Source organism: Mesoplodon mirus (assembly GCF_964341445.2).
Source record: "Mesoplodon mirus genome assembly, chromosome: 6".
NCBI classification, from domain to species: Eukaryota; Metazoa; Chordata; class Mammalia; order Artiodactyla; family Ziphiidae; genus Mesoplodon; species Mesoplodon mirus.
In genome coordinates, this window is record NC_138982.1 from 46,955,536 (window position 1) to 46,968,665 (window position 13,130).

At 36.2% G+C, this 13,130-nt stretch overlaps 1 protein-coding gene across 5 annotated transcripts in view; it reads right to left on the reverse strand.

Annotated features, from left to right (window-relative positions):
* The window catches only part of YEATS2 (YEATS domain containing 2), a 115,833-nt gene that overhangs the window by 56,711 nt on the left and 45,992 nt on the right, over nt 1-13,130 (reverse strand). For all 5 annotated transcript variants that reach the window (XM_082625836.1, XM_082625834.1, XM_082625837.1 and 2 more), the window contains exon 7: nt 3,619-3,780. In XM_082625836.1, coding sequence (XP_082481962.1) covers nt 3,619-3,780 — 162 coding nt within the window. The remainder of the gene's footprint in view (nt 1-3,618; nt 3,781-13,130) is intronic.

A 13,130-nucleotide genomic window follows, 5' to 3' on the forward strand; every position in this document is an offset into this window, starting at 1 on the left:
GAAAATAATTGTCAGAGGCTTTTTCCATAATGTGAAGCCTCATACATTTCAGAAAACAACATTCATTTACTATTAACAGAAGATGCTCCAGATGTATAAGATGAGAGAGAAATTTGAAGAGGAACTATATGTATGATCTTTTCCTTGGATTTCCTCAGACTGTTACAATACAACTTGATAAGTGTGATTTGCCACCTTTACCTGCAGATTAGTAAAGATTTCTTAATAAATACAATTTCATATATTACTGCATGATATATTCTAAAACTTAAAGGAACTCAGTGTGTTTCACAAATTCCAATTCCTGGGATGAGAACTGAGAAATAAAATAGGCATTGATTTGCATCATTAAGTATTCGGGTTTTATGTAATGAGTTTTTAATCCCGTTTTTGGTAAATCAGATGTTTATCATCAATAAAAAATATGATTAATACATTTTAACTGATTCACATGCTTTATATTAAATAAAATGTTTTCCTAAAACAGTATTTTTGTTGCTGTTTTTACTATATAAAGGAATTTCTTGCTGGTCTGGACATTAAAACATATATTCTTTTTATTATTTATATTTTTATAGACAAAGTACTTTATTTTATTTTATTTTTTTTGACAAAGTACTTTTTAAACTCATCTACTATTTCTTACCAAACTCACTAAAATATGTGTATTAAAATACTGGACTTACCTGGAGTCAGTATATCTAAACTCAGAAAATACTGTTACTCTGTAAGCTATCTTAAACTATAAAATATTGTTACTATCCCAAGAATTCAAGTAAACAATCATTTACTGTATTTTAACCCCTGTAAGAAAGTAGAGCAAAGAAGGATTCACTGAGAAAGTAACGTGAATTATGTCTTGAAGCATAAACAGCAGACCTTAAGAAAGACAGTGTGTGCGTGTACATATGCATATGTGCATGTGTGTGTAAATGAAGAAGACAGACAATAGGAAGATGGTATTCCCAGCAAAGAAAACAAGTCTAGGTCACCAGTGGAATTCCAGGTGAGGCTAGATGAGCTGTATCGGGTATTTCTGAAAGATTTCATGAATCAGGTATATATAGACTGAAACAAAATCACAGACAAGGCCTTCTCAATACTAATGTTTGAGAGCCTAAGAATGTAACTGCTCCTCTATCAAACTCTACCATTAGAAAAACACAGACTATCAACACTTTTCTGAGGTTCTATCTACTGAAGTATGTCAAGAAAATAAAGGAAGTTTTATAAACATTAAAAGAAAAAAATCTTGTTTACACAGATTGATTCTCCAGGATAGACAAGACAGAAAGATTCAATATCATAAAAAGTCTGAAAATTAATCATTAATTCAATGTAATTTCAATCCATAACTTGACAGAGATTCTAAACTAATCTGGAACAACATATATACTCAAGAATAAGCAAGACAAAAACTGTAGAATAATAATAATCAGGGGAACATACTCTACCCGACATCAGAATATACTATAAAGCAAAACAATTAAAATAGTATAAGGACTTCCCTGGTGGTGCAGTGGTTAAGAACCGCCTGCCAATGCAGGGGACACAGGTTTCAGCCCTGGTCCGGGAAAATCCCACATGCCGCAGAGCAACTAAGCCTGTGCGTCACAACTACTGAGCCTGCGTTCTAGAGCCCACGAGCCACAACTACTGAGCCCCCACGCCTAGAGCCCATGCTCTGTGACGAGAAGCCACTGCAATGAGAAGCCCACACACCGCACCGCAATGAAGAGTGGCCCCAGCTCGCCACAACTAGAGAAAGCCCATACACGGCAATGAAGACCCAACACAGCCAAAAATTAATTAATTAATTAATTAATTAATTAATTAATTTTAAAAAATAGTATAATACTAGTATAGGAATCAAAATCATTAACAGAATCTAGCAGCAGATTCATGTTTATGTCAGAATTTAGTGTGTATTAAAGGACAGAAGAGCTGATAACTGATAAACGCATAACTATCCATATGAAGGAGATAAATGTTCTGTATTAGCTACAAAAAAATTTCATATCCAGGTATTTGACTTTCTGACCAACAACTCCTATCTTCTGACTCCATTCCTTTGACCCCCACAGAGATTTCCATTTCTTGCCCACACCAGTTTGCACTACCCATCTCTGCTCTTATGTAATCTCCTTCTCTCCTTACTCAGCTTAGATTCTATGGTATATCACTACCATAACCTTATTATTAAAGTGAGGTTATCAATGAACTGGGAGACCAGGGTTTTGGACGAATTGTCTATCTGCATGTCAAAGCCCTTAAGAATGAGGGCAAGAGTACCGCTAGAGGGACTTCCCTGGTGGCGCAGTGCTTAAGAATCTGCCTGTCAATGCAGGGGACACAGGTTCAAGCCCTAGTCCGGGAAGATCCCACATGCCGCGGAGCAGCTAAGCCCGTGCGCCACAACTACTAAGCCTGCGCTCTAGAGCCCGCGAGCCACAACTACTGAAGCCCACATGCCACAACTACTGAAGCCCATGCGTCTAGAGCCCGTGCTCCACAACAAGAGAAGCCACCGCAATGAGAAGCCTGTGCACCACAATGAAGAGTAGCCCCACTCACCACAACTAGAGAAAGCCTGTGAGCAGCAACAAAGACCCAACGCAGCCGAAAATAAATAAAATAAATATTTTTTTAAAAAGAGCACTGCTAGACAGAAAATCAGTACACCAGGTGCTAAAACTGTGTTTGACAGAGAGGATTGACTGAGAAATCAGTAGTCGCCTGCGACAAGGAGGAGCAGCAGATCTTACGAAGCTTCCAAGGAGCTGAGGCTTTTAGAGAGAAGAAGGGAAAAGGTGGTCTAGAAGCCACAAATATGAGCAAGACAGACATGCACCCCATTTTTAGACCCAATGGTACATGCTGTGTGAGAGAAAAAAAGAGCTGCCACTTGAAAGTTCTCTTGGGAGAAGTGGTGTTCTCAGGAGACAGCCATGTTTTACTTAAGAGTCAGGAGTGGAGGGAATGTTCTGAAGAAAGCTGAGGATACAGGAGATTTCACTGATAAGACCCACAACCACTTCCACAATACATTCATATAATGAATATATATGTGATACGTAACATCACATAAAGATGTAAAGAATACACCTAAATGAAACAAATTTCAGAATAATATATATTATCATTCCATCTTTGTGAAATAATTATGACAAGAAAGAACCTCAACAACTATACTAGGTTTATATATACAGGAAAAATATCATTAAGGGTTACTTCTGAGAAGGTGAGATCATGGAGAACTTTCAACATTAAATATTTCTGTAATTTCAGAAACCTTTACTTAATTCTATTATATTCTGATAATCATAAAAAACAGTAATGTTGTATCTATATAAACAAGTTAAGCTATTTCCAGAGGAGAGCAGAATCAGCTAATATAATTCATATAGTAACAACCTGACAGAAGGGGATGGTACCTGTTCAGTGAGACAGAAATCTGCAAGAGGGAACCACAGCTAAAATTATACTGTGACTAAAAGCCGAAGCTGAGTAAATTATTAATAACACAAGAATTTCAAGGGAGTGTTCTCAAGTTAAATCACTTTCCTTCCACTTCAGTAAATCTGTACTTCTCAGGTTTAATAACTCAAGTGTGCTCACCTAACTTCCACAAGGTCATTTGGTTTATAGCTGGGATGAAGAAAGAACCAAACTTTCTTGACAAAATGATTAATGCTGGGTTCTCTACGAGACCCTCGGACATATACCATCCACTTGTGGGTTGATTGGTCGTTTTCTTCTCTCTTATCAGGAGGTATGTACCTAGAGTAGAGGAAAAAAAAAACTACTCGAATTTTTTTTTCCTAACAAACCAATTAACTACTACTTAAAACAAGATTAAAAATCAATTACAAGAAGAAAATAGAAAAATTTACATATATGTGAAGATTAAGCAACATGCTACTTACCAACAAACAGGTGAAAAAAAATCAAAAGAAATCAAAAAATATCTTGAGACAACTGAAAATGGAAATAGAGCACACCAAAACCTAAGTGATGCAGCAAAAACAGTTCTAAGAAAGAAGTTTACAGTGATAAATGCCTACATTAAGAAAAAAGAAAGACTTCATATACACAATCTAACTTTACACTGTAAGGAACCAGAAAGAAAAAAACAAACTAAGCCTAAAGTTAGTAGAAGGAAGGAAATAACCAAGATCAGAGTAGAAATAAATTGAGACCAAAAACACAGTAGAAAAGATCAAAGAAACTAAGAGCTGTTTTTTTGAAAAGATAAACAAAATAGACAAAAACCTTTACGCAGACTTACCAAGAAAGTTGGGGGGGCGGGGCGGGAAGGGACAACAGACTCAAATAAATAAAATTATAAATGAAAGTGGAAATGTTACAACTCATACTGCACAAATACAAAGGATCATAAGAGACGGAGAACAATTACACACCAACGAACCAGTCAAATTAGAAGTAGTGAATAAATCCTAAAAATATACAGCTTACCCAGACTGAATCGTGAAGAAATAGAAAACCTGAACAGAACAATTACTAGTAAGGAGATTGAATTAGTAAAAACCTCCCAAAAAAGTACATTCCAGGACCAGATGGCTTTAAAGGGTGAATTCTACCAAACATTTAAAGAATTGGTACCAATCCTCAATCTCTTCCAAAAAACAGAAAAGGAGGGAACACTCAACAAACTCATTTAACAAAGCCAAAATTACCCTGATACCAAAGCCAAATAAGGATACTACAAGAAAATTACCAGTATCCCTGATAAAAGTAGATGCAAAATTCTTCAACAAAACATTAGTAAACAGAATTCAACAGTACATTGACACATTACTGACCGGAGAGGTATTAATGCGTCTTTTGTTACCCGAACGTTATTGACCGCAGAGGTATCAATACAGAGAGTGATACAATTAACATCACAGTGCAAAGTTGTTACAGCTTAAAATTGATCAAGGGTTCATTATACAACTTATGACTGTCATTATCATTCACATTTTGCTCTGTTATGTTTTTGTCCCAAACTTGTGTATATTATAAATGCAAGTTTATTACCATAAAATTTTCAAAAATGACGCATCACAAAATTTTGAGTGAAGAAGAATTTTTCGGTGAATTTTATACAGATACTTTCTCTGACTGTCCCAGCGACATATACACTAGTGCCTCCGAAGATGACAGTTCTTCAAAATATAGTTCTGATTCAGACGATGTGAATTATTAGACCAACAAAAAGACAAAAAACCTTAGTGATTGATTCTGATACGGAAAGTGAAAATGAAACTCACGGTGCTGGAGAATGCTCCTTTGCTTCTACGGAAGAGTGGACTGAAGACAACACTTCACGAAAATTAGAAGACTTTACAGGTGTATCAGGTGTAACTACTGAATGTAATAACCCGCAAAGTGTTAGTGAAATAACAGAATTAATTTTTGGTAACAACTTTTTCAAGTTGGTCGCTTCTCAAACAAACCTGTATTACCAACAGAATGAAAAATCATATAAAAAGTATGATAAGGCTTTAAAATGGACTGATGTAACCAACAGTGACATGAAGAAGTTTCTTGGATTAATAATTTTGAAGGGACAAATAAGAAAGTCACACTGGAAAGAATACTGGTTGACTGATCCCGAAACACCAATCTTTCCAAAGATTATGACGAGAAGGTTTGAACAAATAATGGTATTTCTTCACTTTACCGATAACTCAGAAACTCCACTTGCTACAGACAGAATTTCAAAAACCTCTTTTGGATTATTTTCTACCAAAATTCCAATCGATCTATATACCCAAACAAGAGCTATCACTTGAGGAGGCAATGATAAAGTGGAGGGGACAACTCAGATTCAAAACCTATAATCAAAAAAAAAAAAAACAAAAAAAACCTATAATCCCAGAAAACTTACAGAATATGGAATTTTGGTCAGGATGGTGAGTGAAAGTGAAACCGGATACATATGCAACTTTGAGATTTACACGGGTGAAGGAAAGAAACTGCAAGAAACAATATTATCGGTCCTACAACCTTATCTTGGTTCATGGCACCATATTTACCAAGACAATTATTACAACAGTGTGTCCACATCTGAAATATTGTTGAAAAATAAAACCAGAGTTTGTGGGACTATAAGAGAGAATCGTGGTCTACCAGACCAATTAAAGGAGAAATCTAAAAATCTACAGAGGGGAGAAATGACATTCTTATGGAAGGGAGAAGTGATTCTTCTTATATGGAAAGACAAGAGGCTAGTCCGCATGCTGACAACTATTCATGACACCTCCATAGCAACTACAGGAAAAGAAGACGGAAGACTGGCCATCAGATAACTAAGCCCACCTGTATATTAGAGTATAATAAATACATGAAGGGAGTTGATCGATCCAATCAATATCTGGCAAACTTCAATATCCTCTGGAGAACTCGAAAATGGTATAAGAAAGTAGGTTTCTATTTGAGTAATTGCAGTTTTATTCAATGTGTTTAAAATTTATTGCAGCCTTAATGCACAGAATAAAATGACTTACAAGCAATTTTTGTTAGCAGTAGCTAGAGAATGGGGAACTGACCATTCTGGTGAATACAGTGGTAGTCCCACACCTGGTCCTTCTTGTGGCATTTCTAGAACAGTGCGCCGCAAAGATCCACCTTGTCAACTATCAGGTAAAATAAAAGAATATATTCTAGGGGAAATAATACCCACAGGACCAAAAACAAATGCCACCAGAAAGTGTAGAGTCTGCTATTCCAGGGGAAAGTGCAGTGAAACATGGTATATTTGTAATAGATGTTCTGTTCCCCTGCACAGAGGTGACTGCTATACTGCCTATCACACTATAATGAAATATCAGAACGCTTTAGTAAGACATGTACAAAGTTTCAAATAAATACATTAAGTGCAAAAAACGTTGTTGATATTTACTCAAACGCGGGTGTTTCAATATTCACTTACATAACAAACCATCAGCCACAGGTGTTAGTTTCTGCAAAAATCCCCTGGTCAATAATGTGTTAAAAGTATCAACAACATGATGAAGTGGGATTTACTCCAGGCATGCAATGATGGTTTGACACCCACAAATCAACCAATGCAACATACCACATTAATGAAATGAAGGCTAAAAATCATATGATCATCTCAATAGATGCAGAAAAAACATTTGACAAAATTCAATACCCATTCATGATTAAAAACTCTCAACAAACTGGGTATAGAGGAAGCATAACTCAACATAATAAAGGTCACATATGACAAGTCTACAGCTAACATCGTACTCAATGGTGAATGCTGGAAGCTTTTCCTCTAAGATCAACAAGACAAGGATGTCCACTCTTGCCACGTCTTTCTACACAGTACTGTAAGTCCCAGCCAGAGCAATTAGACAAGAAGAAATAAAAGGCAACCAAACTGGAAAGGAAGAAGTAAAATGGTCTCTATTTGCACACAACATAATATCATATAGAAAAACCTAAAGATTCCACCACAAAACTGTTAAAACTAATAAATGAATTCAGTAAAGTTACAGGATATAAAATCAACATAAAAAATCAGTTGTGTTTCTATACACTAATAACAAACTATTAGAAAGAGAAATTAAGACAATAATTTCATTTACAAGGGCATCAAATACAATAACATACTTAGCAATAAATTTAACCAAAGAGGTAAAAGACCTGTACACTGAAAACTATAAGACAATGATGAAAGAAACTGAACAAGGCACAAATAAATATATATTCTGTGCTCATGTATTGGAAGAATTAATAGTTAAGATGTTCATACTATCCAAAGCAATTTAGATTCAATGCAATCCCTATAAAATTCCAATGGCATTTTTCACAGAAATAGAAAAACAATCCTAAAATCTGTATGGAACCAGAGAAGATTCTGAATACCCAGATCAATATTGAGAAAGAAGAACAAAGCGGTAGGCATCAACACAATTCCTGATTTCAAACTATATTACAAAGCTGCAGTAATCAAAAGTGTTGTTTTGGCATAAAAACACATAAATCAATGAAAAAGAACAGAGAGGCCAGAAATAAACCCACACTTACTGGTCAATTAATTTCCGACAAAGGAGATAAAATATACAATGGGGGAAGGATAGTTTCTTCAATAAATGGTATTGGGAAAACTGTAAAGCCATGTGCAGAAGAATGAAACTGAACCTCTATCCATACCATACACAAAAATAAACTCAAAATGGATTAACAAGTTAAATTTAAGACCTAAAACCATAAAACTCCTAAAAGAAAGTATAAGGGGTAATAAGCTTTTTGATATTGGTCTGGGCAATGATTTTTTGGATTTGACACCAAAAACAGAGGCAACAAAAGCAAAAATAAACAAGTGGAACTACAACAAACTAAAAAGCTTTTGCACAGGATAGGAAACCACCAACAAAATGAAAAGGCAACCTACGGAACGGGAAAAAATATTTGCAAGTCATACACCTGATAAAGGGTTAATATTTAAAACATATGAGGAACTCACATAATAGCAAAAAAAACAAAACAAAAACCTGACTTAGAAATAGACAGAGGAAGTAAATAAATATTTTTCCAAGGAAGACGTACAAATGGTCAAAAAGTACATGAAAAGGTGATCAACATCACTAATCATCAGGCAAATGCAAATCAAAACCACAATGAGTTATCATCTCACATCTGTTAGAATGGCTATTATCAAAAATATAACAGATAACAAGTGTTGGTGAGAATATGGAGAAAAGGGAACCCTTATGCACTGTTGGTGGGAATGTAAATGCAGCCACTATGGAAAACAGTATGGAGGGTCCACAAAAAATTAAAAACTTCCCCATTTCTGTGTATATAGGCAAAGACAATAAAAAAGGATATCAAAGAGATATCTGTACTTCCATGTTCACTGCAGCATTATTTACAATAGCTAAGACAAGGAAACAAGTGTCTGTCAAAAGATGAATGGATATACACTATAAAGCTACAGTTATCAAAACAGTATGGTACTGACATAAAAACAGACACATAGATTAACAGAACAGAGAGCCCTGAAACAAACCCACACTTATTGGTCCATTAACCTACAACAAAGGAGGCAAGAATATACAATGGGTAAAAAATAGCATCTTCAATAAATGGTGGGAAAACCAGACAGCAACATGCAAAAGAATCAAACTGGACTACTTTCTCAAACCATATACAAAAATAAACTCAAAATGGATTAAAGACTTGAATGTAAGACCTGAAACCATAAAAATCCTAGAAGAAAACATAGGCAGTATGCTCTTTGACATTAGTCTTAGCAATATCTTTTTGAATATGTCTTCTCAGGCAAGAGCAACAAAAGCCAAAATAAACAAATGGGACCACATTAAACTAAAAAGCTTTTACACATTGATGGAAACTATGAACAAAACAAATAAGCAGCCTAATAAATGGGAAAAGATATTTGCAAATGACATATCTGTGATAAGGGGTTAATATCCAAAATATACCAAGAACTCATAGAACTCAACATCAAAAAAACAAACAACCCGATTAAAAGATGGGCAGAGAGGGCTTCCCTGGTGGCGCAGTGGTTGAGAGTCTGCCTGCCGATGCAGGGGACACGGGTTCGTGCCCCGGTCCAGGAAGATCCCACATGCCGTGGAGTGGCTAGGCCCGTGAGCCATGGCCGCTGAGCCTGTGCGTCCGGAGCCTGTGCTCCGCAATGGGAGAGGCCACAACAGTGAGAGGCCCACGTACCGCCAAAAAAAAAAAAAAAAAAAAAAAAAACGGGCAGAGGACCTGAATAGACATTTTTCCAGAGAAGACATAGAGATGGTCAACAGACACATGAAATGATGCTCAACATCACTAATCATCAGGGAAATTCAAATCAAAACCACAATGAGATATCACCTCACACCTGTCAGAAGGGCTATCATGATCCAGCAGTTCCATTTCTGGAAATTCCAAACATATTCAAAACAGTAATTCAAAAAGATAAATATACCCTTATGTTCACTGCAGCATTATTTACAATAGCCAAGGTATGAAAGCAACCTAAGCATACATCAACAGATGAATGGAATCAAGATGCGGTATATATATACAATAGATTATTCAGCCATAAAAAAGAATGAAATCTCGCCATTTGTGACAATATGGATGAACCTAGAAGGTATTATGCTAAATGAAATAAGTCAGAGAAAAACAAACACTATGGGCTTCCCTGGTGGCGCAGTGGTTGAGAATCTGCCTGCCAATGCAGGGGACACGGGTTCGAGCCCTGGTCTGGGAAGATTCCACATGCCGTGGAGCAACTAGGCCTGTGAGCCACAACTACTGAGCCTGTGCGTCTGGAGCTTGTGCTCCGCAACAAGAGAGGACGCGACAGTGAGAGGCCCGCGCACCGCGATGAAGAGTGGCCCCCTCTTGCCGCAACTAGAGAAAGCCCACACACAGAAACGAAGACCCAACACAGCCAAAAATAAATAAATAAATTAAAAAAAACCACACACTATGATTTCACTTTTATGTGGAATCTAAACAAAACTAACATAACAAAACAGAAACAGATTGATAGATACAGAGAATAAACTGCTGTTTGCCAGAGGGTACGGGGTTGGTGGATGAAGGAAATAGATGAGGGAGATAAAGAGAAATAAACTTCCAGTTATAAAATAAATAAGTCATGTAATATACAGATAATGTATAGCTATGGTGACAGATGGTAACTAGACTTATCGTGGTGATCATCTTGCAATGCATAAAAATATCAAATCACTATGCTGCATACCTAAAACTAATATAATGTTGTTAGGTCAATTATACTTCAGTTTAAAAAAATGTTTTAAAAGGGATGGATAAAGATATGACCACACACACACACACACACACACACACACACACACACACACACACACACACACACACACACACACACACACACACACACACACACACACACACACACACACACACACACACACACACGAATATTCAGTTCTGAGATAAAAGGTAAATCCTGCCCATCCTGCTTGGTATCACTTTGATGTGGAATCTAAAAAAAAGTCAAACTCATAGAAGCAGAGTAGAAAAATGGTTGTCAGGGTATAAGGGTGGGAGAAACTTTTCCATTTAAAAAACCCCTAAAATTCATTCAATATTTAACAGCTATATCAGCTAACCAAAGTGAATCTTTGCAGTTAACCCTTTTCTTTTAAACTTTTTTTTCTGGCCTAAGGCGCATTCCCTTAAAGTTTGTTTTGTTTTCCGATTATCATCATGCAATTAAAAAAAATCAATCTTGCTTTTTCTGCTAAGTGGGTATATTAGGTAGAAATAAACTGGCATACTTTATTCCTGTGTTAGGAAACCTCTAGCCTTTGGGTTGATTTCATTCAGGTTTCAAAGTGCTACAACTTTGAACTCTTCTGTTTCCTACTCATTGCTGCCAAGAAGGATACAACTGGTCTCTTGCCTTTTAAAAGCCAAAACAAGCCATTCCCTAAAGTCCTGACCATGGTAAAACTAGAATCCTTAGCCCTTCCTTTTGAGGCTCTGCCTTTATTTCACAAGGCCCCCTTATTACATTTTGTTGTAAAATATGGTCATGGACTTCTATACATTCATCTATGTCTATGGTTATCCTTAGCAATGCAGTGAGCCAAGTTGCCTAACCTAGTTTTTCTTTAGGAGTATTCATGTCCCATCTTGACCCTTTGATTTTTCACAAATAAAAGCCAGCCTGTGAATTCCCTGAACGCTACTGGGATTTTAATCAGAATATTTACATATCAACTTAGGGGGAAGTGGTATATTTTACAATATTGAGCCTTCCTATCCTGAACATGGTATACTGATCTATTTATTTATTTATTTATTTTTTGATCACGCCCTGTGGTGTGTGGGACCCTAGTTCCCCGACCAGGAATTGAACCTGTGCCCCCTGCATTGAGAACATGGAGTCTTAACCACTGGACCACCAGAGAAGTTCCTAATTACTTAGTTCTTTCATGTGTTTTAATAAAATTTTGTTCATTTTCATGAAAGGCTAGTATATCTTTTGTTTGATTTATTATGTTGTATTTTTTATTGCTATAGTAAATGCATCTTTTCTCCCGTTGCGAACACAGGCTCCGGACGTGCAGGCTCAGTGGCCATGGCTCACGTGCCCAGCCACTCCGCGGCATGTGGGATCTTCCCGGACTGGGGCACGAACCCGTGTCCCCTGTATCAGCAGGCGGACTCTCAACCACTGCGCCACCAGGGAAGCCCGTAAATGCATCTTTTTAGAACTGTTTTCTAAGTCTGTCATACAGAAACACAATCAACTTCTGTGTATTGATACTGTAATTCAATAGTCTTGCCAAGCTCTCTTAGTAACTCTAAAACTATCAAAAATTGTTTTAGATTTTTCTGTGTAGACAATTATATCATCTATTAATAATGACACTTTGTTTCTTCTTTTCTAATCCTCATATTTATTAATGTATTATGACTCTATTAGTATCTCCAAGTGCAGTGGTGAATAAGAGTAGTAATACTGAGCATCTCTTGTCTTGTTCTGAACCTAAAGGGAAAGGTGTTTAATTGTTTACCATTTAGTATGATATTTGCTTAAGGTGTTTTGAGATATTCTTTATGTGATTAACTAAATTCCAAGTCTGCCATGAGGATTCACCACAAAGACTTTGAATTTTGTCAAATGTTTCTGCATCTTTTGAGGTGGTCATGTTTTATGTCCTTTATTATATTTATTAATTTCTAATGTTAATCCAAACTTGCATTTCCTGGTCATGAAGTACTATCATTTCTATAGTTACTGACTTCAGTTTGCTAACGATTTTGTTCAGCACTTTCGCCTCTATATTTGAGTGTCAATGTCCTATAATTTTCCTTTTCTTATGAACTCCGTTTGGCTGTTAACAAACTTATGCTATCTTTATAATGTAAATTGACAAGTGTTCTTTTTTCCCCATAAGATTTTCTACACAATTGGAATTAGCTGTTCACTCAGCCTTTAAAGCAATCTAAGCCTCATGGTTTAATTCGGTTTTATGAAGAAAACGTTTTAAAAATCAATCGTTAAACTTACTTAGTAGCTCTAAAACTATTCAAGGTTTTTCCTTTTTTGAGTCATTTTAAGTTGTGTTTTTCTAGGAATTCTCCATTTC